At 44.6% G+C, this 24,837-nt stretch overlaps 1 protein-coding gene across 2 annotated transcripts in view; it reads right to left on the bottom strand.

The window, feature by feature from the left end:
- LOC145344462 (tetraspanin-32-like) overlaps positions 1–20,524 on the bottom strand; it is a 73,990-nt gene extending 53,466 nt beyond the window's left edge. For both annotated transcript variants that reach the window (XM_080191606.1, XM_080191607.1), the window contains exons 1-3: positions 20,415–20,524; positions 13,957–14,071; positions 2,872–2,969 (exon numbers count right to left, since the gene is read on the bottom strand). In XM_080191606.1, the coding sequence (XP_080047732.1) occupies positions 2,872–2,969; positions 13,957–14,071; positions 20,415–20,480 (279 nt within the window). In that variant the 5' untranslated portion in view covers positions 20,481–20,524. The remainder of the gene's footprint in view (positions 1–2,871; positions 2,970–13,956; positions 14,072–20,414) is intronic.
- Between the last annotated feature and the right edge of the window lie 4,313 nt (positions 20,525–24,837).

Genomic DNA, 24,837 nt, shown 5'->3' with positions numbered 1-24,837 from the left:
CCCAGGCAGGTCGATTGGTTCAGGAAGGGGGGCCCAGCTGCTAGTCTGCATCATGATCGGTGGGGGACAGAGTAGGCCCTGCTGCCATTCTGCAGGTGATCAGTGAGGGAGGGAGGGAGGGATGGGCCACTGTCACTCTGCAGGAGATTAGTGGGGGAGGGAGCAATCAGTCTGGATGGCAGGGGGCGGGAGAAATATTTCCGAGTGATGTGCGGCTCATGATCCATCATGGGCCCCTCGATAGCTTGGGGGGTGGGTGCTGGGTTGAGTCCAGCTGCAAGAGTAACAGATGTCACTCTCAGACCTGTCAGACCTTTGCTGTTGCACTTGTACAATAGCTCCCTGTTCTGCTATAGCAGGCTGCCTGGCAATTTAAGTCCCACCCCCTTCCCCTACAGGTGAGGAATGGTTTAGCCCATTTTTTAATGCACTAAGTGCATAAAATTTGGGATTTGAACTTGCACAAAAAATGGGTGAGAAACTTTCCTGTTTTTCCGCCTGTCCTGGACTTTGAATTTTTTTAGTAGAGTTATCCCAGTGTGTGTAATTAACTGGCCAGAGAGACAGTGGACCCAGATCATGTCAGTAAGTTCAGGAGCAAACCTGATGGGTATTTGGGTGATGTAAGTGAATGAGCAGGTTGAGAATATTTTCCTATTTGCATCTTGCTAGATGTGTTTTACATAAACCTTGCAGCTGTCAGATTGACTGCAGTGGTCTTTTGCATTCTGCACTTCCCTCAGGTTATTGTTGTTAAGATGCTCCACTTTGCAAACTGAAGTTGGCAAAGTTTGACAAAGCTCAAGTGTTAATAATATGACACTTAAACCGGCTGAGTCCCTAAAGATTATTTCTCATTCTGGCCTCTTGAGCATCACTCCACCTTTGGTAATCGTGTTCAGTTGCCTCGGTTCTAAGTTCTGGAATGCCTTCTGCGTCCCTCTACATTCCTACCTTGTTTCCCTCCATTATGCCTTGTCTTTTCCATCCATCCTTGATCTGAGAGCTGGTCACACTATGAAAAGAACTGTCTCTATGGATTTCTGTTCTGTGCTGCTCTCTATCCCATAGAGAGGCCAGTGTGGCTCCAATGAGTTATTTTATCGCAAACTGAACTGAAAGAATGGCTTATTGAATTATAAAATCAGGATTATTATTGTCTGTTTCTAATGATTCAAAGTTTTCTCATCCAGTTTGAGGACAGCATAATGACATCATTATTAATTGGAAATAAAATTCAAATTTCTTACTGAATTATGAAATCGAGGAGATATTAAGAGGGTGTCCTTGTGCCTAACTGAATCAGTTTTATTTTGAGAACCTTCCTAAATGCCTGCGCATGAAGACAATTAGTGGAAACCTCCAATAGTAATGAACTCGGCCCTGCGCCATTTCATTTCAGTGGGTAAGTGTCACTTTTGGTGCAATGCTTTTTTTTAAAATGAGCGCAAAATATTATGGAAGTATCATGCTGCTTTGGGTGATTCGGGACAAATTTTGCTGGAAAAACAAACACAAACTAACAGGAACTCTCGCCCTCAATTACTACTGGTAAGCACGGGATACACAGTCAGTCAGCAGGCTTTTGCTGCTCCTTAGTGGAAGGTGATTGAATTGTTGCACAAAGGCACAATGAGGTTGACAGCGCCCACTGCTGGGGACTCTCTCTTCTGTTTTTCAATCTTTTATAAGAATCCAGCAGTGCTTCACCAGTGTTTCATTCACAATTGGGGAATTTCAGCAAGTGTAAACACATTACTTTAAGGTTAATTATATTTTATCCCCAGCACTCTCCTGAAGACTGCATCTGCATTTTGAAAAAAACTGCACATCGTATAATTTGGTCCTGAATTCTCTGAAGTGACATTTGGTATGTTTTACCCGATGGAAGTAAAGAAAGAAAATTGATGTTTAAAGGGGGTGTGGTGGAAATAACATAGAGGTTTCCCCTTGGGATCTTATTTTGGTTTTTGATCAATTTTCCAGATTTAATGTTTCTTTGGATTTGTACATAAGAAATACTTTGGGCTCTTTTCATCAGCTGTGTATACGCCAGAGAAAGCACACATTTAGTAGTGGATAAACGAGTGGTTCACACACTGGGTGGTTCGGGACAGGAATGCACTGCCTGGAAGTGTGGTGGAGGCCGGTTCAATTGAGGCATTCAAAATTACTTGAATAGAAACAATGTGGAGGGGTATGGGGAAAAGGCAGGGAATGGCATTAAGCCATGATGCTCAGTTGGAGAGCTGACACTGACATGATGGGCCAAATGGCCTCCAAATGCGCCATAACAATTCTATGATAAATTCATTTGAATATGATTCCTGGGGCTTAACTTGTTGAGGAATGGCACGTGACTACATTAAACATACTTCAGGTTTGTTCTTGCGTTTTTACTTATTCATGCGGCTTGCTCTTGTCAGCTTAGCCCCTTTCCAGGTTTTGTCTCCTGCCTCTTCATGAACAGCTGGCCTTCTTTTGAGGTAGGTTAGGTTTTGGGAAGGGGTCTTGAACCACTTATTTACTTATTAAGTTTATTTTTGAATTGTTCAGCCTCTCAGCAAGTGACTAACAACCTTTTGGCATTTCATGGTTGGACACACACCTGAGCTGGGACACATAGTGCCACTGAGAAAGTACGCCAGCAATATAGCAACTACATGAGCTGACAGACAAAGAAAGAAGACTGAACAAGAAAGACAGACTGAGCCTGCCCCACACACAAAAGTCAGATCACTGCTTGACACACCAAGCTGTGTTTGTCTGCCTGATGGTGACCTCAAACACAGTCTATTTGCTTGTTGTTATCTGAACAATAACCATCGATAAATACCTTGTGTGATATATTCCAAACAATGTGCCACTCACCACACTAAGCAAGTATTGTGATTCCTTCGCAATTCCAATCAGACAGATAATTCCTAGGACAGCGAGGTAGATGCTGGTGGACAGACCACTGTAAACAGCTGTAGGAAGAGACAGAGGGACACAAGTGACTTTAACCTGTGGCAATCCAGGTGAATGCTCCTTAGACAGAAATCTCATCATAAGGAGCAGGTCAAACATTGGCCTTCAATCTTTGGGCATGAGCTTTAAACCTAGCTAAAAATGACAAGCGGATCCATTTCTTGACTACTGGTTAGTAAGGCAATGACTAAATAGTCTTGAGCACACAACATAAAATTTCCCCTGTTGGCACATATTGGAAATCTCACCCAAAGAGGCCACAGGCTGATGCAGCATTAGTTATTGAGTTTTGCATGTAATAGAAAGGCCAGCAGAGAGAGTGCTGAACCACTGTATAGATAAAATAGCAAAAATCTAATGTGATCCTATTTTAACACTTGCAAACTGACGTGACCCCACATGTCAATAACAACAAAATACTTAATAAAGCAGCATAGAAACATTCTGTATATAATTATTAAAATTTACATATCATAGATTAACATGTAAACGTAAAAATATGAAAACCTATTTTTAAAGCCCTTATTTTCATAGAACCATAGAATCCATATAGTGCAGAAGAAGACCATTTGGCCCATCAAGCCTGCACCAACTCTTCAACAGAGCGTCCAACGAAGGTCCTATCCCTGTAACCCCACATATTTACCCCACTAACTCCCCTAACACATACATCCTGGGACATTAAGGGCCGGATTTTACCAGAAATTCGCATCGTGGTAAATTTGGGCATCAGGCCTGCAACGCAATCTGCACCCGAAACCAGGCTGATCGGGCCTTTACTGATACCCGATTTGGCCGCGGATCCGATCTGCATCCCAATCGGGTGGCCTAATGAACCGCGCGCCCAACTCTACCGCCAAACGCCACTTTACCGTCATCGGATCTGTTCCAGATCCGCGCTGCTATCCACCTGCAGAATAAAATTCCGAAGCTGATTCCTATTCTGCAGAGGAACCTCCGAAGCCCATCCACCTCGAGCACATTTCGCAGACCCCCCGCTAACCACCCCGGCAGACCCTCCCCCTCACGATCCGAACCCTCTAGGAGGCAGACCCTGCCCCCCAGCAGACCTCCCTCCCAAAATCGGACCCCCCTGGGAGGCAGCCCCTCATCTCCGCCCACGGTCAGACCGCCCCCCGGAGGCAGCCCCCCCACCCCCCGCCCCCGGGAGGAAGGCCCCCCTGCGATCAGACCCGCCTCTGGGAGGCAGGTCCACCCTTGGCAGAGCACACCCCCAACCTACCTCGATTGCTGCTTTCCTCCACCATCCTTCTCACCTGCACTCGTTGATGTGGAGATCACAGTCGGACTGGGGTGAACACAGTAAGAAGCCTCACAACACCGGGTTAAAGTCCTGTTGGAAAGTCCCTTTGGAGTTTAACCTGGTGTTGTGTGGCTCCTTACTGCACTCGTTGGAGAGCCTGCAGCACCTTCCCGGCCTTCCGCTGGTGTCTGCCGGAGGAGGGGGCAGGCTCAGATAGATCTCTGGTTGGGGATGGTGGGGGGTGGTGATGGAGGTTCTCCCAAGTCCATCCTCCTCCCATCCTCCACCACGCCCAACCCCCCCCCCCTCCCTTTCCGGCAGACACCAGCAGAAGGCCAGGAAGGTGCTGCAGGCTGTCCAACGACTGCAGCAAGAAGTCTCACAACACCAGGTTAGGCTTCAACAGGACTTTAACCTGGTGTCGTGAGGCTTCTTATTGTGCTCACCCCAGTCCAATGCCGGCATCTCCACATCAAGGTCAGAAGGATGGTAGAGGGACAGCAGCAATCAAGGTAGGTTGGGGGTGTTCTCTGCCGAGAGGGGGGCCTGCCTCCCGGGGGGGTCTGATTGCAGGGGGGGAGGCTGCCTCCTGGGGGAGGGGCCTGCCTCCCAGGGAGGTCCAATTGTGGCTCATCCCCCCCGGCTCTCTCTCTGTTTTGTCTTTCACACCCGGGCGCGCTGTGTCAGTTTTTATCCAACTGCACATGCACAGTTCAGAGCTCCGATTGTTCCGGCAGCTCTAAGCCCCGCCCCACAGCACGAATTGGACCGGAGCCGGCAAAAAGCATACGGGAGCGCTGGAATGGGGATTTCGGGCTTGAATCCATTTTATGTCCAGATCCGGCACTTAGCCTCCGAATGGTAAAATCTGGCTCTCAGGGTCAATTTAGCACGGCCAATTCACCCAACCTGCACGTCCCCAGACTGCGGGAGGAAACTGGAGCACCCGGAGGAAACACATGCAGTCAGGAGAACATGCAAACTCTACACAGAGCGCAACCCAATGCCGGAACTGAATCTGGCCCCTGGCACCGTGAGCATCTGCGCCAACCGCTGTGCCATCATGCCATCCTAAGTCACTGGAACAACCCCGTCTTTGGGAAGTTGGGAGCAATGAAATTCCTGGAAAAACCCCATCTCCAGGGAGCTGCACTTATGTTAGTTTCAGCCAAGCTCGCCATATTGCCTGGTGACAGAAGACCCAACGATGCTGCTCTCTCTCTACCCCCCAAACGCATATTCTAAATACCCTTTTCCCCACACCACATCACCCCCTCCCCCCCACACGTACACACACACACACACACACACACACACACACACCCTAGTCAGCTTTATCCCCCCAACAACCTGTACACGCACTCTGGAATGACAGCAGCAGACACATTACCATCTGTAGGTTCCCAACAAGGCACACACCATGTTGTATTGAAACTATGGCCATGATTCTACCAAAAGTACTGGATTGGCAGGAAAACTGTTCTAGACCCCGACTGTTCTATCAGTTCAGCTTCTCACCCGAATCTCCCCACTCCGTGCACTGCAGAGCTCCCAGCTGTGAATATCATTAAAAATGCAGGAGGGTGATGCGTATTCACGCTGGAGTCCCAAGGCTCTGAAACTCTGTGCGTGCGCAGTGGACCCGATCCGTCAATCTTCCCGTTTGCTGGCCAGCTTGATTGTTGGCCAGCCAGGGAACACCCCACCCCCACCCCCCCAAAGCAGCAGTGCTTCCCCTCCTGCCTCCCCCCCCTTCCAGGGCCTGATCACGGCCCCCACAATAGTTCCCAGGCTAGCCCTGACCCCCCCCCCGCCTGGGAGCACCCTGATGTCCAGCCCACGCGCCCCCCCCCACCCCCAGCAGTAGCGATGCCCCCCCCCCCACCGACACACCCAGGGTCAGACCCTCCCCCCAGAAGGAGGCACCCCCCCCAACACCTCCCCCCGCCCCCACCCCGGGCAGACCAACACCCATCCACCCACCTCAATCGCTCCCTCCCCCCCATCCCAGACCAATCCTGTCTGCGGAGTGACAACAGGATCCCCCACAATAGACACTGCCCCCATTGGTGTTGCCTGATGGGCAGTGCCAAGGTGCCCCCTGGATATAGACACCGCTCTTTGGGCAATGTTGGGGGCACAGATTGGGACTGCCAGGGTGCTCATGCCCAGGGGGCACCAGCCCCACCGCCCAAACCACTGGACAGCCCCAATTGCCCCACTTTCATTCTGGCAGGGTCTCCCGCAAGCTTCCCCATACGTGGGGCACTACTGAACCCTGCCAGAATGACGTACTCCTGCTGGGGTGGGAGATTCAATCGGGACTAGTAAGTTCCTAATAATTACATTGAAAATATATTTAAAATACATTTAAAACAGATTCAAATGACTTAACTGCCTTCTCGTTGGTTTCCAGTCTGGTCTGACTGGTGTCTGTTCGCCGGCTGTGGGAGATGCACACGCACTCCTGGTGTATGCGCAAATCCCGGAACAAGGCTGGTGACGTGCATCTCCCGCCCTGACCTGCCAGAAAAGTTGCGGGTTGCAGTGGGAGAATCGGGCCCTATATTACCGTTCCTTCACTGCCACTGGATCAAAACTCTCGAACTCCCTCCCTAATGATACAGTGGGCACACCTCACACAGCATACTCTGCAGTGGTTCCAGAAGTCATCTCACCCACCTTCTCAGGGGCAATTAGGCAATGAATGCTGGTCTTCCCAGTAAAACCCACATCCTATGATTAATAGAAGCAAATTGTGTTCTCAAGGAGGGTCAGGACTCCTAATGTCCATGAACACTTAACACTGACTTCACACAAAAACCATGGATTTTTGTAGGCAACACCAGGAGAGGCGATGGCCTAGTGGTATTATTGCTAGATTATTAATCTAGAAACTTAGCTAATGTTCCAGGGGCTCAGTTTTGAAACCTGCCACGACAGATGGTGGAATTTGAATTCAATAAACAATATCTGGAATTAAGAATTTACTGATGACCATGAAACTATTGTAGATTGTCATTAAAACTAATGTCCTTCAGGGAAGGAATTCTGCAGTTCTTACTCGGTCTGGCCTACATGTGACTCCAGTGCCACAGTGATGTGGTTGACTCTTAACTGCCCTCTGAGTGCCTGGCAAGCCACTCAGTTCAAGGGCAACTAGGGATGGACAATAAATGCTGGCCAGCCAGCAACACCAATATCCCACCAATGAACAAAAAAGGACAACAATGATGTGCTAGCTTCATCTCAACTACTGATTGCACTTAACCAGGCATCACGATTCCCAGTACAGGAGGGGCAGCTGGGTGGCACAGTGGTTAGTACTGGTGCCTCACAACACCAGGGACCCGGGTTCAATTCCCGGCTTGAGTGCGTGGAGTTTTCACATTCTCACCATGTCTGTGTGCGTTCCTCTGTGTGCTCTGGTTTCCTCCCGCAGTCCAACAATGTGCAGGTTAGGTGGATTGGTCATGTTAAATTGCCCCTTAGTGTCAGGGGGACTAGTTAGTGTAAATGCAAGGGGTTACGGGGATAGGGCCTGGGTGAGATTATGGTTGGTGCAGACTTAATGGGCCGAATGGCCTCCTTCTGCACTAGGACTCTATGATTCAATGATGATTTTTGGCTATCCAATTTGGCCCCCACTGGCTCTGACACCTTCCCACTTTACACCACTCAATTCTGCACTTCACATTGCAGCACATGGCCTTTCCAATTTACTATGCAAACATGTTTATTCCATTTCATTGTGAAGCTTCCACTTTCAGAGTCACAGTCAAAGAGGGAACATGCACTGTTCAGTAAGATAGGAGTGTCAGTTGCTGATAGCAGAGGCAGTAGTCGGCTTGGTCACTGAGAGATAGCAAGAGATAGGGGCCCCCTCAGATAACACACCAGCCATGCAAAGGAGCAGAAACGAGGAGAGTTTGGAACATAAAGTACTGAACAGACTGGAGAATGTGCGCAGAGAGAATATGACACAATCTGGTGTGCGTTAAAACGAAAATTCTCTGCCATAACACATAGTGCTGCATAAAAATTGGACTCACTAGAATATTTTGGCGAAGCACTATTCCGTCTGTAAAGTGTCTCTGGAGAGACTATTACACAGGATGGAATGGTTTCCATGGATAGAGTGTGATGGTTGAAGCATATAGCAGGCTCAGAAAGTGGATAAAAGCAAATTACTGCAGATATGGGAATCTGAAACCGTAAGAGAAAATGCTGGAAAATCTCAGCAGGTCTGGCAGCATCTGTAAGGAGAGAAGAGAGCTGACGTTTCAACTCCAGATGACCGTTTGGTCAGACCTGCTGACATTTTCCAGCATTTTCTCTTTAGGCTCATGAAGTGAATGCATTACACAGGCTAGAGAGGAATTACACAGTCTGAATTGTGTTAGAGCATTAGTGAAAACAATCAGATAAGGAATGCTTCAGAAAGACCAAGTTGAATTTGTTAAACAAATAGACATTACACTCTTGAGGAGGACTTAAACTGATTGGGCAGGGGAATGAGAACCAGAAAATGGTAGAAAATTTCTCAAATCAAGCCAGATAAACATGATTTGCCTGCAACAAATCTATGCTGCTTTTCCCGCTCATGAAAATGTATCTGAATTGTACACAGAGCATCTCCACTTTAAATGTAGCCATTCTTCCTTTACAGATTTGCCTTCCAATCTTGATTCCAATTTACCCTGACAGATTTGTCCTCACCTCATTGAAATGATCTCATTGAGATGATACAAACCTTGTTAAAATAGTAATTCATGAGGAAGACAGTTACAGGCCTCAGGATGACATAGAGAAGATAGTCAAATGGATAGGTGGAATTCAAAGCAGAATGTGTGAAGTAGTGCACTTTGGAAGGACTAAAATGGAAAGACAATATTTCAAATGGCATGACTTTGAAAAGTGCAGATGACTGTAGATTGGTTTCCAATATACAAATCCTTAAAGGTGTCAGGGTAAGTCGATAAACTGATTGCTCTGGTTTATCTAGAGAAGAATAGAATATAAAAGCAAAGATATTGTGTTAGGATTTTGTCAAATACTGGTTAGGCTGCAGTTGGGATAATTTGGGTCATCCTGGGTATCAGACTCCAGGAAAAGGATAAGGGAACCCATTTATGAAGTTTGGGAAGGTTAGGCTAGTTCTCCTTGGAACAGAGAAAATTAAGAGAGACTTTCAAGACCATGAAAGACTTTTATTGGGTGAAAATGCAAAAAGATTCCCTCTGGTAAGTGTGTTTACAACCCAGGGTTATGGATTTAGAATCTAAAAGGTCCAGAGGGAGAGATAAGGAGAAATTATTTCATTCTGAAATATTGAAATGTGGAATGCTGTGCTTGGAAAGGAGATGGAATCGAATTCTATAAATAATTTTGAAAGGGAGTTTGGGTGGATGCTTCAGGAACATAACAGGGCTATGGACAAAAAGTGGGAATGTGGAACCAAGCATGTCTGCTCATTTGAACAGCACCATGGGCCAAATGTCTTTTGTATTGTGGCACGACTAGTCCCAGACAAGGTCCCCATTTTATTACGGCTGGGTAGGACCCCAATTTTATTCTGACCCGGTGAGGAAGGATGAGCTGGCTCTCCACTTTGTTCAAGCCCTCAGTTGATTGCAAAAAAGGTTAGTTTAAAAATCCTTTAAGTGTGGATACTTTTCCCCAGTCCAAATGTATTTACTTTTTATAGGGAGCCAATTTAACCTGGTTTCCTTAAGTCAAAAAAAGAGTTAGTTTCTGAGTTACTAAAACCCAGGGAAAAGTAATAAAAATGTAACAAACGTGCGCAGATTAGAAATGTGAAGGTAACAGTGCATACAAATTGGTCCTCAACTTCACTGCGAGATGTAAATGGTGGTATGTTGCGGCCGTTAACTTGGGTGATTTTGGTAAAGCTGACTTTGGTAGATTTTCAGTCTGTTGGAAATAACGGTTGTCTCTCTACTAAAACCTTGCCTCCTGCAAAGGAGAGAGGGAAAGAAACATTGTCTACTTATGCAGGAATGACTGGTGTTGCTGCCATACACCCAGCAGTGGTCTGTACCAGCTTTTAAATTCATTCTACCCCGTGTATTCCCAGGTAGGGGGGAGGCATATAATGCACCCAAGTCTGTCTTTCTTTCATCATAGACCAGTTTGTGCATTCTAAGCTATGAATTGACAGGAGATGGATTTTTGGATGACAGCTGAGATGTGGAAACCACTCTCTATTGTTTCTACAAACGCAGAAGATTAAAAGTCCAGTTGTTTGCATTTTCCATATCCTTCTTTCAAGTGTCTCCGTTTGAAGTACGCCATGACACTTTGTCAGGTACGACATTCCATGTTCTCTCAGAACCGGTCTGTCAAGTATAATCCACATAGAGGTTTTCCAAAAAGTGGTCACCTTACATTATCAGCCATCTTTTGATCAGCCTTCCTGACCCCTCCCCCTTTCACTGGCTCAAAAACTATTACATTTCTGTCCTTCATCAGTTCTGATGAAAGATGATTGTAACCTGAAATCCCACAGATACTACCTGGCCTGCTGAGTCATTGCAGCATTTGTTTTGTTTTTATTTCTGATTTGCAGCATTCAGCATTATTGTGCCTTTGTAGTTCCATAACTTTTATACAAGATGATGAGAATGTTTCTGTGACAGTAATGAGACTGCGCCTCATTAGAACTGAATATAAAAGAATATAAAAGCATTTCACGTAGAGCAATGCTACAGCTAGCTGACTCTAGGATTCTCTGAATCCGTTAATGGTTAGCACTGCTGCCTCACAGTGCCAGGGACCTGGGTTCGATTCCTGACTTGGTCTGTGTGTTGTTTGCATGTTCTCCCTGTGTCTGCATGGGTTTCCTCCGGGTGTTCCGGTTTCCTCCCACAATCCAAAGATGTGTGGGTTGGGTGGATTGCCCATGCTAAATTGCCCCTTAGTGTGAAGGGGACTAGCTAGGGTAAATGCATGGGATGGAGCCTGGGTGGGGTTGTGGTTGGTGCAAATTCAATGGGCCGAATGGTCTCCTTCTGCACTGTAGAATTCTATGATTCTGTTACAAACTGAATGCACATTGCATGTGGCTCACTGCACCCAGGAGAATCTCTGACTGATAATATGTCGCTGAACTGAAACGCTTCTCTGATAAACAAAAGCCACCAGGATGTAGTTTGTTTAATTTTGCCAAGTCATTGAGTTGTCTGTAACTGCACTGATAATTTGACAGTTGATTAAATGAGGAAATTATGATGAAAAGATATTGTCAGGCATAACATTTGTATAATTTTAGTCTGTGGCATGACAAATATGCATTTTTACCATGTTCTGCGCTGAGGTCCTTACTGCTGAACAGCCGGGCAGGAATTATCTCTGAGCTTCAGTCTTCACTGTCACAAACTAATTTCCTGAGCTGCACTCCAACAGTTGCAACCAAACAAACTTAAAACTGAATATCTGACCTTTTCAAACTTTGAGCGGAATCTTCTGCCCTCCCTAAGGATGGGTTCGGAGGTGGGAAGGTGTTTAATCCGGTGGGATGATGGTAGTTGAACATCACGCTGCTTTCTGCCGCTTCCCAGATTAAGTCTGGAGTGGCAGGTCAATCTTCTCATCCCACAGCCAATTGAGGCCCTTAAATGAACAATTAACACCCACTTAACAGCCTCATCACATCATTGCTAGTATTAACCCAACTGTGGCTGGGGCTGTCGCTTAGTGTGTGCACAAGTAAACCTACGAGGGCAGCTTGTCATCTCCTGGGCTTGAGAGGGTCACTCCTTCAAAGGTACTCAGCGTCTGCTCAAGAGACTTAGCATTAGAAAGGGGAGCCCATAACCTGTGATACCCATCCCCAAAACCCCTCCCGTCAGCGGCCAGGGGCACTCTGGGATCCTGAACCTCTGGTAGGTTTCTTTCCTGCAATAGCCAATGCCTTCCCTTTGGTGTTGCCATATTAAACCTTAAAAATGACCCGATCTAAACCGTCCCATGGCATTACTATTGCTGAATCCCCCACAATCAACATCCAGGAGGACACCATTGACCAGAAACTGAACTGGACTAGCCATAAAAAATCTGTCGCTACAAGAGCAGATCAGAGGCTGGGAATTCTGTGGAGAGTAATTCATCTCCCAACTCCTCAAAGCCTGCCCACTATCTGATGGAATATTCACCACTTGCCTGGATGAATGCAGTTCCAACAACACTCAAGAAACTCAACACCATCCAGGACAAAGCAGCCCATCTGATTGACATCCCATCCACTGCAGATGACAGTGGCAGTCATGTGTACAATCTACAAAACAGGCTACAACAACTCACAAAGGGTCTTTCGACAGCACCTTCCAAACCCATGACTTCTACCACTTAAAAGGATAAGGGCAGCAGATGCGCAGGAGTACCAGCGCCTGCAAGTTCACCTCCAAGTCACACACTGTCCTGACTTGGAAATACATCGCCATTCCTTCACTGTCACTGGATTCAAATCCCGGAACTCACTCCCTAACAGAATTGGGAGTGCATTTGCTCCTCATGGACTGCAGCAGTTCAAGAAGGCAGCTCACCACAACTTCTCAAGGGCAATTAGTGATGATCGCAGAATGCTGCCTAGCCAACGATGCCCACATCCCATGGGAGGAATTTCTAAAAGGTTAAATGTAAAATTGTCACCCTCGTGTTTATGTTCTCTCTGGACCTCTTGCTAGATATCTCTGTAATCTTCTGCCCTCAACACCTGATGTCTCTGTCTTCCTCTAATTCTGACATTCTCAGCAGTCACCACTTTGTCCACCTCTGGTGGTTATTCATTTCCTGTTTGAGAATTTGCTCTGTGAGACTCCCTATTAAACCCACTATTTGACCAAACTTCCAAATATTTACTCCTTTGACTCAGCATTGACTTTTCCCTTGTTAATGCTTCTATGAAGCTCTCTGGGATGATTTTTGATGTGAAAGGCACTATATAAATGCGAGTACTTGAGTTACTATCCATTTTGCGTTGGACCTTTACAGTTGGAAAATTTACATTCTTTGAGTATGAGCTAGATTTGAACTTGGGTCCCAGTAATGAAAGATTCCCATTTCTTTACATAATATCGGCTTCAGTGGCCAGTTTTCCTTTATGTGAAGCACCAGTTGAAAGTCTATCATTTCCCATCATTCACATTTAAAGTTAACATTTAATCATTAATGTCACAAGTAGTCTTATGTTAACACTGCAATGAAGTTACTGTGAAAATCCCCTAGTCGCCACACTCTGGCACCTGTTCGGGTATACTGACGGAGAATTTAGCATGGTCAGTGGACCTAACCAGCACGTCTTTCAGACTGTGAGAAGAAACTGGAGCAACCAGAGGAAACCCGCGCAGCCACGGGGAGAACTTGTAGACTCTGCACAGACAGTGACCCAATCCAGGATTGAACCCGGGTTCCTGGTGCCGTGAATTAGTGATTCCGAGGGCCTAGCATCGGACTATCCACATATTGACCAATAAGTTCAACTGTCATTAAAAATCATAACATTTTTTGTTTCATTTTAAATTGACACTAATTGAGAATTAAGGAAGTCGAGCTACAAATGTTACTGCTAGCTCAGTATTTTAAATAAATTCTGGTGTTTATTTGGGCCTGACAAGAGAACCATGTGTTCATCAGGATTGAAAAAGGGTATTTGCCATTATGGAAAAAGAGTCTGTTTTTCAACTGTCTGCAAGTTAACTCACCAAGATCATGAAATCTAGTGTATCGGTTGGTTTCAATGGTGATATTGCGGATAACAAAGAACTCATCATTGGAGGAGGTCCACAAGGTCACTGCAGCAACTGCAACTCCAAGGAACTAGTGTGAAACACAACAAAGGGGAAAGTAATGAGATCTGAGAGTCTGGACTGCGCTAGAATGCTCATTACAAGACAGCAATAATAACAATTGAACATTTTATTTAGTCTTTTTTTGCTTCCTCCAACACTCTGACTTTCTCTGCCACTGCTTCCCTGAAGTCATTGATTCTTGCAGAGCCTATTTCTGTGCTGTAACTTTTTTGTACAAAGAATGACCAGTTATCTCAACAAATCCTTCCTTATACAGACAAAACACAACCGTGGGCTGGGATTTTCCATGCCTGGTTTCTTTGGGGGGTTTGGCGATGGGAGTGGAAAATCTCGGGAACACATTTGATGCTGATGTAAAAGCGTGATATGATTGTTCCTGTCCTCTCACCGGTGGTGAAACAGGATTCCCGACATTCAATGGCAGGAACATCACTTCCATACACTAACATCTCATCATCAGGCCTCTATGCCTGAATCATCCCCCAGTCCCCGTAAGAAAGTCCATTCATGTTGGCACAGGGGCAGACTGGTATGAATCATGAATGGTCTCTCTAGGCATGCATCTGGTGAGCAGACCTCCCAGAGGAGCTCAGGGTGAGTGCATCACTCAGGCAGAGAAGCTCATGCCCAGGCACGATATGGACACTGCTCTAGGCATTGCCCAGGTGCTGGCCCCTGGCACTGCTCCTTGACACTATCTAAGCATTGCCATTGGGCAGTACTGGGGAGGAGGTTTGTTGGTGGGGTGTGTGTGGGGGTTGGTTCCTGATTAACTTTTGTGCAGTGGGGCGGCCTTTAAAAATGGTATCCCGTATTCCAAAAAGCTAAGTTGCTGGCAGGGCGGGCAATCATGTAACCGACAATTTGCCATTTTCTTTACTAAATCCGGGACATTATGGCGGAGAAAGCCACTGTCAGTGCCAGCGGCTTCAATGCCATTTTCCCGCCTGCTATCGGTCTTTGCTGATATTCAGGAAAATTCAGCCTGTGGACGCTAATCAACCCATTCTTCAGCAAGGGTTCTGGTAATGTTTTGTGTCTGTCTCCTGGTGATAATTCAACACTGAACCGTAAGGTATCAAGCAACATGGAATCAATTGTTTTGGCTTTTGTATGTGAACATTTGAACACCCAATTCAAGCAGAGAGTGTACCGATACCACAGGCCAAATATTCCTGGGAGGCCATTAACAGTATAAAATTGTCACTTTCTCCAATTGGTTTTCTACATTTAGTTTGGGGCTACCAGTACCCTTTTAAGACATGCGTGGCTTTTGTATGGCTGAAATATTTTCATTTGCTTCACTCTCTAACCACTCAGTCCCTAAGTGGAATAGCACACAACTTAAAGTAAAGTTAAAGCAAAGCAGGCTTCTTTCCATTCTTACCTTCACTTATCTATTTTAGTTTGTTATATACTCATTATTTCCTGCTGAACTTGTATTGAAGTCAGCATGTCGCAAAACCCAATCTAAATTTCTGAGAATGTATCTTTTCCTTTCTTGCATCATCAATTGTTTTTTAAGAAGTGTTTTTTGTGCTTCTAAGTGACTTCTTGTGAAATAATGAGCTGATTTTTACCAGTCCTTTGGCGACTAGCTGGATGACCGGAGAGCTGGCAATATGGCAGAGGAAGGCATTAGCCTTCCTGATGCCATTTTGTCAACACAGGGAAGGTTGGCAGATTGGCCACCTGCTGAGAGCCCAATTGAGGCATTTCAATGGCCCATTAAGAGCCACTTCCTGTCTCCATGGGTATTTTGTCCATACCATGTGGCAGAACTGATAGTGAAAGTCTCCCAGCCAGTTCCAGCAGGGACCACCCTCTTTTGGCATTCTATGGACCACAAAGAGTAACCACAATGGCAATGGTGTGATACCATAACAGAGCTGCCTGTGCGCCACAATCCCATCTGCCTCCCCAACTCCACACCAACTACCAGGACCTGCCCCTTGCTCCCAGCATTCTCAACCCACATAATCCACTTCCAGGGAGCTTGACCTTTGACGTGTTCTTTCCTTTGAGCTGCAGTTTCAGGAATGGCCACCACGAGCAGTGGAGCTGCAGATGCTGCTGTATTGATGGCCCTATGATTGGGCTGGGGTGGACTCCAGCGGTGGGACTTGTGCCATCTGCACAAGTTTAGGCTCAGAATGGTGGCTTAAACACATTTTTTTCCAAAAACAGTTCAAGGAGTTGATGCATTGAACAAGTCCAAAAAATCAGTTATCCTGCTGATTTCAGAAGGATTGCATGGCCTGATCACAGGGTATAGTAACTCCTTATAAAATGGCTTTTTCCGTGGACAGTTAGGAGAAAGTGCCAAGTGAACATGGCCAGACTTACAGATGGGCAACCACCTAGGAAAGCATGGTCAAGAGTAAGTGAATTACCTGCAACTGGAAGCAGGCTTGGTGAGAGCCAAGCAGCAGAAGTGGAATGAAGTTTCCATTTATGCAATGCAGAGTGGGCTATTTTATCTCAGAGAAGAGCATGGAGATGTGTTGAAAATGGCATGAAGATCGCACATAGCCCTGTGGTTATAAATGGGCACCAGACAAGTTTAGCCTTGTTCAACAGAAGGGAGTGCATTTAAGGTATTTAAACGCAACATATTAAAACTCAAGGGCACCAGAATAAAACTTTGCCTAGGGCATTATTTTCCTTAAGGCTGGAAATTAAAAATATAGGTCTCTAGAGGAAGTGGAGAATGATTTATGAGTGTCTTTGTCAAACACAACACTGAGGATTGACTTTCTTTGCAATGAGAAGCAGGCACACACATCTCACTAATTTTGTAAGCAAATATCTGTTTTCTTAAAAGCATTATTTTAAAAACATTATTAAGACTTGCATATTATGAGTATTATATAGTATTAAAATTTTGATAGGGGTGTCTGTGAATACAAAAACATTTGAATCAAGTGTCTATCAATCGAAAAGATTTGAGAAGCACTGACCTAGAAATCCAAATTATTCTCCAATTTGCTGCAATTGATATCAGCATTTAACCTCTTTCCTCCAAAACTTTTGGTGCATTTTGGGCAAACACTTTTGCTCTCTGTTCACTTTATCATTGACAAAATTACCCTGAAGCTATAAGTGGATCTGTGACGTAAATGTGAACTGCTCTTGAAAATGACTTACACCAAGAAGTTTTTTGTGACAGAAACTGTAATCCTCAAGTTGAGAAACTTACATTTTCTTTCCAGGAAGCCGAGGAGGAGTCCCTGATGGAAAGGCACTAATTTTGGAGAGTGAGTTTGAGAATGCGGATGTAGAATCATTGAGTCATAGAGTCACAAAAGCACAGAAGGATGCCATTCAACCCACTGAGTCCCTGCTAGCTCTCTATGGAGAAATTCAGAACCATTGCCCTGCTCTAACCCCGTAGCCCTGCTGCTTTGTCTCCCTCAACTGCATCTGCAATTTTCTTTTGAAATCATTGCTCATCCTTCTTCCACCACCCTCACAGGCTGCAAGTTCCAAGTCATTACCAGTTGCTGTGTCAACAAAGTTCTTCCTCACACACCCCCTGGTATCCTTTGCTTAAATCTTTAAAACCCTGTCTTTTAATTTTTGTAGCATCAGCTAATGGGAACACTCTTTGCCTACCTTAAACTTGTCATAATTGTGTACACCTCTATCGAATCTCCTTTGCTCCACAGAGACAACTCCAGTCTCTCCAACCTAACCTTGTAGCTAAAATCCCTCATCCCTGCAATCATTCTGGTAAATCTCCTCTGCAGAAGTGGTCAGAGCATTGAGTACAGGAGTTGGGACGTTACGTTACAACTGTTCAAGACATTGGTAAGGCATCATTTGGAGCACTGCGTACAATTCTGGATGCCCTGTTACAGGAAGGATATTATTAAAGTGGAAAGGGGGCAAAAAAGATTTACAAAGGTTTGAATCATAAGGAGAGCCTGGAGAGCTGAGACTTTTGTCCCTGGAGTGTAGGAGGATGAGGCGTGACCTTATCGAGGTTTATAAAATCATGAGGGGCATAGATAAAGTGAATAGCCAAGATCTTTTCCCCAGGATAGGAGAGTCCAAAACTAGAGGGCATAGGTTCAAGGTGAGAGGGGAAAGATTTATAAGGGACCTGAGGGGCAACTTTTTCACATTGAAGATGATGCGTATATGGAATGAGCTGCCAGATGAGGTGGTAGAGGCGGGTAGAATTACAACATATAAAAGACATTTGGACAAGTACATGGATAAGAAAGTTTAGAGGGATATGGTTTAAACACAGAGAAACTGATTGGCATGGACGAGTTGGGCCAAAGGGCCTCTCTCTGTGCTGTACACTTCTCTGACTCTAAACAATGATCTAGTTGTGGCCTTTAAAGAGCTTTGTAAAGGTTCAGCGAATCTCCCTGCTTTTGTACCAATATCTCTATTCATGAAGCTCATATTCCAATATGCTTTCCTAATTACTCTCGCTATCTTCTGCCACTGTCAAAGATCAATGCACATGAACCCCCAGGACCTTCAGTTTCCAGGATACTCTTTAGAACTGTGCCATTAAGTATATCCCTTTCAACAACAGACGTCATCTCACTTATATTCATATTAAATTCTATCTGCCATTATTCTGCTCGTATATCTATGACTTGTAATTAATTTGCATCATTCTCACTGTTAGCCACACCTCTTAAGTTTCAATTTTGAAATTTTACTATATCCAAGTCCTTTATTTATATCAAAAAAGCAGTGGCCCCAGCACTCACCCCAGTAAGCTACTGTCCACCATCCAGCAGTTTCAACAATGATTTACCATGACTCATTGTTTTCTGTACTTAAGCCAATTAATTTTATCCAAGTTGTTACTGGCCCTGCTATTCCAGGAACCTCAATTTTATTCACCAGCTTTGATGAGATACTTTGTCAAGTGCTTTCTTAAAATCCACATAAACCACAACCACTGCATTTGCTTCAATAACTTTCTGTCTCACTTAATTAAAGAGTTGGAATAGTCAAACACAATCTGCCTTTTGCAAATATATGTTGGCTCTCCTTTATTAACTCTTCAAGTGCCTGTTGCTCTTTTCCCTGATAATTATTTTTAAGGCCTTCACTGATGGTAAACTGACTGTAGTTACTAGAATGTCCTTACATTCTTTCTTGAACAAGCACATCATATTTGCCACTTTAAAATCCTCGAGCCCTTCAGCTGTATCTGGTGGCAACTGGAAGATTATAGCAAGCCCTCCCTCTCCCCCAACTTTCAATAGCAATGTGGACCAGACGTGTTATCCATTCTAAGCACAAACCTTCTTTTCAGCAAATCCTGCCCATGAATTTTTACCCTATCCATTATCTCTACCATCTCTGTGCTTGGTGAATATGTTAGCAGCATCCTTTCTCTTCCTTGGTGAACAATGATACAAAGTACTTGTTAAATATTCTAGTCTCATCTTGAGCCTATGCATCAACCTTATTGTCCTGAGTAGGTTCACACTGCCCAGTCTGCTTTTGGGGAAAACTGGAGAAATGGGACTGTCCGATCCTGGCCACTTGATGATAAATACCAAAAGAGGTCAGAAAAGGTAAATCCCATTAGAAATTGAAGTTTGTACTGTAGTGCATCCCTATTTTGATGACAGCTGATCAAAAGGCATTTTTAAAAGTCATATCATTCAAGGCTGAAGCACCATATGTTCTAAGCATTTTTGCAATGTTTGTCCATAGTATTTGAAATTGACAATCTTTAAGAAACCATGAGATGGCTAGTGTAGGAAGTGGACACTATTACATTGTGCAATAAGAGGAACTTCACTAAAGTTGGCTGTGGGGAGCAAATGATTACAGCAGAGCAGTGGCTCCATACCTAACGTGGGAGTGGGCTGTCTGAAAAATGTGTCCCTACTTTCTCATCTTGTGAGTTTCTTTAGTAGAGAATAGCACGAAGACAGGTTGTTGCCATCTGTTCACACTGTTTGATAATGCATCATCATGAAGAAATAATCAGTCTACTATAGGGGCTTCCACAAGGTCCAGCAGCCCACAGATATTCACTGTTTTACAACACTGCGCCTGGGGTGAAGACAATCATACTTTAATATTTACACCACAAGCAAACAGTGGGAGGGGATTGGTATGGGGTGGCTAAACAGACGTTTAAATAAACTTAGTACCAATAAGATGTTTTTTAAACAAAAAAATCACGTACATCAGAAATATCGGTTCATTATTACCAGAAGTTTTATTCTCTGATATGGAAATGGCTTAACTATAATCAACCAACTTCTTATTAAGGATATTTCATTTTAAAAAAATCCCAGGCAATGGGTTAAAAATTGTATCAGACGGGTTAACAGTAGAATAAATATGATGTTGTTATTTACCATGATGATGAGACTGATTCCCAGGAGCTGGTATTTTGTGGCTTTAATAAGATAACCGACCCTCATTGCTGCAGCCGCATTGACTTTCTCGAACTTCAGTTGCTGTCCCTAGCCAGCTTATCACTCAGTGTCAGTGTGGAACATAACGTGGTTCAGCTCAATTAGAGTCTCCCACCCCCAGCCAGCCTGCGTATTGGGTGTGTGCCTTTAGTGTATGTGTGGATGCAAACATGCATGTGTGAATGTATTTATCAAAAACCCTTACTCCAGCTGTGCACATTGCCATCCACACTTTTAACATTTACTCATCTCTTGGAAAAAATAGGACAGCTAAATAAATTACCGTGTCTTCCCCCGCCATCCCTCCAACATCCCCACCCCCCACCCTGTGCCGAATGTTTGACGAGGTAACAACTATCTGGAAGCCCAAATGAAACCAGACAGTGCTGGAAATACTCAACAGGTCTGACAGCATCTGCAAAGAGAGACAAAGTTAACATTTCAGATCAATGGCCTTTCTCTCTCTACGTATGCCACCTGACCTGTTGCATTTTCCCAGCATTTTCTGTTTTCATTTGAGATAATCCAGTGTGCATTATTTTGGTTTTGCTTTCTGGTGGCCTAATCTGTACGTGTTCACAGATGAAAATAGGACTGGTGTTTGCCTTGCAGGGGCCTTCAGCAATTAGAAGACCCCCGAGCTTTACTCTACAGTGATGCTAAATACTACCTACTCAGTCTGGTGTCAAATCCACATGCGTAGAATCAGGAAAAAAAGTGTGTTTACAATAAGTAATATAAAAATCGTTGGCAGAAAGGTCTGGGATCCCTTGCACTAGTGTCATTTCATGATCCCCTTGGTGCAAGGGGATATTGAATATTTCCCCTGGCAACGGGTGAACATGTAAAAGGCCACTTCCCCCTTGGTGCCTCTCCCCTCTCTCTCCAATCTCTGCCCACAGTTTCCAGTTGTGATCAACCACTTCAGCCTTCAGAAAAAGCAACAGCAGGAACCAGATGGAAGCCCCAATGCACACCACATGCAGTATAATAAAAAATGTTGAGTACACTGCAGAAATATTCTTCTTGCGGGTTAGAATCATAGCTGAACACTAGTTGAATAGGAGGAATCGATTATCTGCTGAATTATCACAGAATAGAACCATAGAATCCCCTACAGTGCAGAAAGAGCCCATTCGGCCCATCGAGTCTGCACCAACTCTCAGAAAGAGCATCCCAGCCAGGCCCTCCACTCCACCCATAATTCCATGCATTTACCATAGCTAATCCATGTAGCCTGCACATCTTTGGACTGTAGAAGGAAACCAGAGCACCCAGAGGAAATCCATGCAGACACAGGGAGAAACTTGCAAATTCCACACAGTCAAGGCTGGAATCAAACCTGGCCCCTGGCACTGTGAGACAGCAGTGCTAACCATTGTGCCACCCTGTCACCTCATTACAGACCATTATTGAGCAGTGTCTGGGCATTATATGGAATAACCTTGATTCTTAGTGGCTTCCATCTCAAATCTGCCAGGAAATGTGCACCTGAAATTTCCTTCCAGGCTAACTTGAGCCTTGTCATCCATCCAACCCAACCTTTCCTCCAAACCTGTCCTCAGTAATTACAGCCAATACAATACATAAATAGCAGTAGCAACCCTGGGAAGATTGGATATCAACATTGAGAAGGCCAGATAATACTTTGGAGCCACTTTGAAAGTGTATTGTTCTTTTCAATATTTTGGGGGTACTTATTCCAAACCTCTGCTGCTTGCTTTTACACAGCACTGTCCAAGAGAAATAGAGTTCCCAGTCGAAATCTCTCTATTATTATGCTGTGGATAAGAATAGATGCAGCAGGAGGATGAGGACATAATACTGTCCCCAGTAAAGCTAACATGTTTTTGTATATTTGCATTTTTACTCCTGTGATGTTAGGAATTTATTTCTAATGCAGCTATAGATTCTCCATGATAAGACAATAGGCAAAGATTTAAAAAGAAAACACACATTTAGAATTTCAGGACTTGTCTGGCTGCCTGTTTTGCAGACAGAAAATGTTATTTGGAGTCCAGCTGATTATTGTGTGCGTGTATTGACTGCTTAATGCGGTTAATCTGCATTGTCGCATTTCATATTTATATAGGATTTATGTTTCTCTTAAAATGAGGCAACATTACTTGTTGATGTTCCATGTGTTATTAACAGGTGGCGCTATTTGCTTCCGGTCTCTCCCTTTCTCCCCAGATATTAACATGGGAGCAATCCAGTCACCAGGGTGTCCATTAAAGATTTCAACCTGAATCTCTTACTTTCCCTTCCAGGCTGCACACCTGAATTTACACATTTTATTCCTTATTCCCAATTTCCTTCCCTGAAATTTCTGAGTCTTGTACCTCATTCAATTGAGCATTCTTCTATATGAGGCCGGGGGCAGAATTATTTTACTATGGTGTCCATCACAACAATCAATCCACTCCTGTCCACATTTAACATTAAAAAGGGGCACCTTCCAACAGCTATCACTTGCTAGTGATCAAGTACAGCTACCCTGCATGGTCTATATAGTTCTCCCATGTTCAGGGCTTGAAAGCCAACATTCCTATTGTGGCAGATGTAAAGCCGCATTGACTCAGCAAAACCTAAGAACTAAATCCAAGCTTGCCTATTGCTGTGCAGCCTGCTGACTTCACTAATTAAGCCTTTGGGAGAGTTGTGTTAACTCAATTAGGTATTAATCAAATGAAATAATTAATCAAGGTGAGTGACCGTGCCAATTGGCATGGGTACCCAATGTAACAACAATGATCACCCCATGCACATTCTCCCTGTGTCTGAGGGTTTCCTCCGGGTGCTCCGGTTTCCTCCCACAGTCCAAAGATGTGTAGGTTAGGTGGATTGGCCATGGTAAATTGCCCCTTAGTGTCCAAAGATGTGAAGATTTGATGGGTTAGCACAGGGCTATGGCGATTGGGTAAGATGCTCGTTTGGAACATCAGTCAGTGCTGACTCAATTGGCCGAATGGCCTCTTCTACATTGTAGGAATTCTATGGTTCTTTGATTCTATGCCCATCCATAATTAGCCCTAGTTCTCAAGGGACCGTATATGTAGCTCACAAATGGTTATAGCTTGAGGGACACCTCTCTGCCACAGTATGGCTTACCGCAGGAATCCCTCCTGCTCTTTCCACCTGTGCTGGGTGTGTTGGAAAGACTGGCAGATTTATCCACCTGTTTGACCATGACACGAACACCCTTCCTGGAGTAGAACTTCAACCTAATGCTTCTCATTTGGGACAGGGGCAGTACACACTGTTGCATAAGACTTTGATCACCCACGTATCTGTCCCAAGTACTCCTTTTGCCTGAATCATCTTGAGTACCAGAGTGCCCTATGAATTCAGATATGAACACACTGAATGTAGGTATTCACCACAACCTTTGGCAACCACGGTTAAGTACCCAGATATATTGGCATCCATTGTAGATTGCCTTAGGCATGTGAGTGCAACAGGATTCTTCTCTGCTCTAGGCTTCTTTCGGTTTATGAGGAGGCCTTTCATGGCAGGCAGTTATCAGTGATATATCATGACACAGTTCCTTTTGGATCCAGAAAATCACCTCACCTGAGTTAGCAGTTTGGCCCATCGCCACTGAGACTGATGGGATGAAAGTGCTCACTCCTTTTGCTATTAGGATCCTGAGGGGAGTGAGCTCCTTGGGCAAGTACAGCTGTTCTTACAGTGCACAGATACACAGCACAACACGACCAGCCAGTTCAGTGCAACTTATTACCAGTTTCATTTTGAGAGGTCATCAGGATGTCAGAAGAATGAAATATCACACTGATACAGTAATAGCTGACCTGCTGAGGTGAGGGTTGAGTATGATTGATTGAGAATTATTGTTGGTGTTTTAGTCTAATGTCTGCTGATGTAGCATGAAACAGTGTTGATTATAGGTGTGCGATAGCGTGCTCAGTATGTAAATGCCTCAGGCATAGTGATACTGAGCCATACACAACAGGAGGGTCTTATCTTTGAATGCAGTTGCGTGCTAATTGGTGATGCTATAATTGATTACTGCATGATTGGTTAAATCAAATAATATCAGCGGAGTTCTCAAACTACATTTGTGCCTAATGACCTGCTGGAAAGGCACACGTGTGGCACAATGGCATACAGTGGCATGATGGCACAATGGTTAGCACTACCTCAATGAATCACAACTGTTTGGATTATTAAAGGAAAGACTACTTCTCAATTGATGCACATTTTATTTCATTATTGATTCATTCCTTACCATTAATCAACTGATCTCTTACTCCTTGATCAACCACTCCCTCACCTCTCTATCAACTCCCTCAACAGCCTGATGTCATACTCCCCATTTGACCAATCTTTCCATAGCGCTAAT

This window comes from Carcharhinus amblyrhynchos, chromosome 6 (genome assembly GCF_965287045.1).
Source record: "Carcharhinus amblyrhynchos chromosome 6, sCarAmb.v2.hapA, whole genome shotgun sequence".
Lineage (NCBI taxonomy): Eukaryota > Metazoa > Chordata > Chondrichthyes > Carcharhiniformes > Carcharhinidae > Carcharhinus > Carcharhinus amblyrhynchos.
This window is presented reverse-complemented; position numbering and strand designations above follow the sequence as displayed.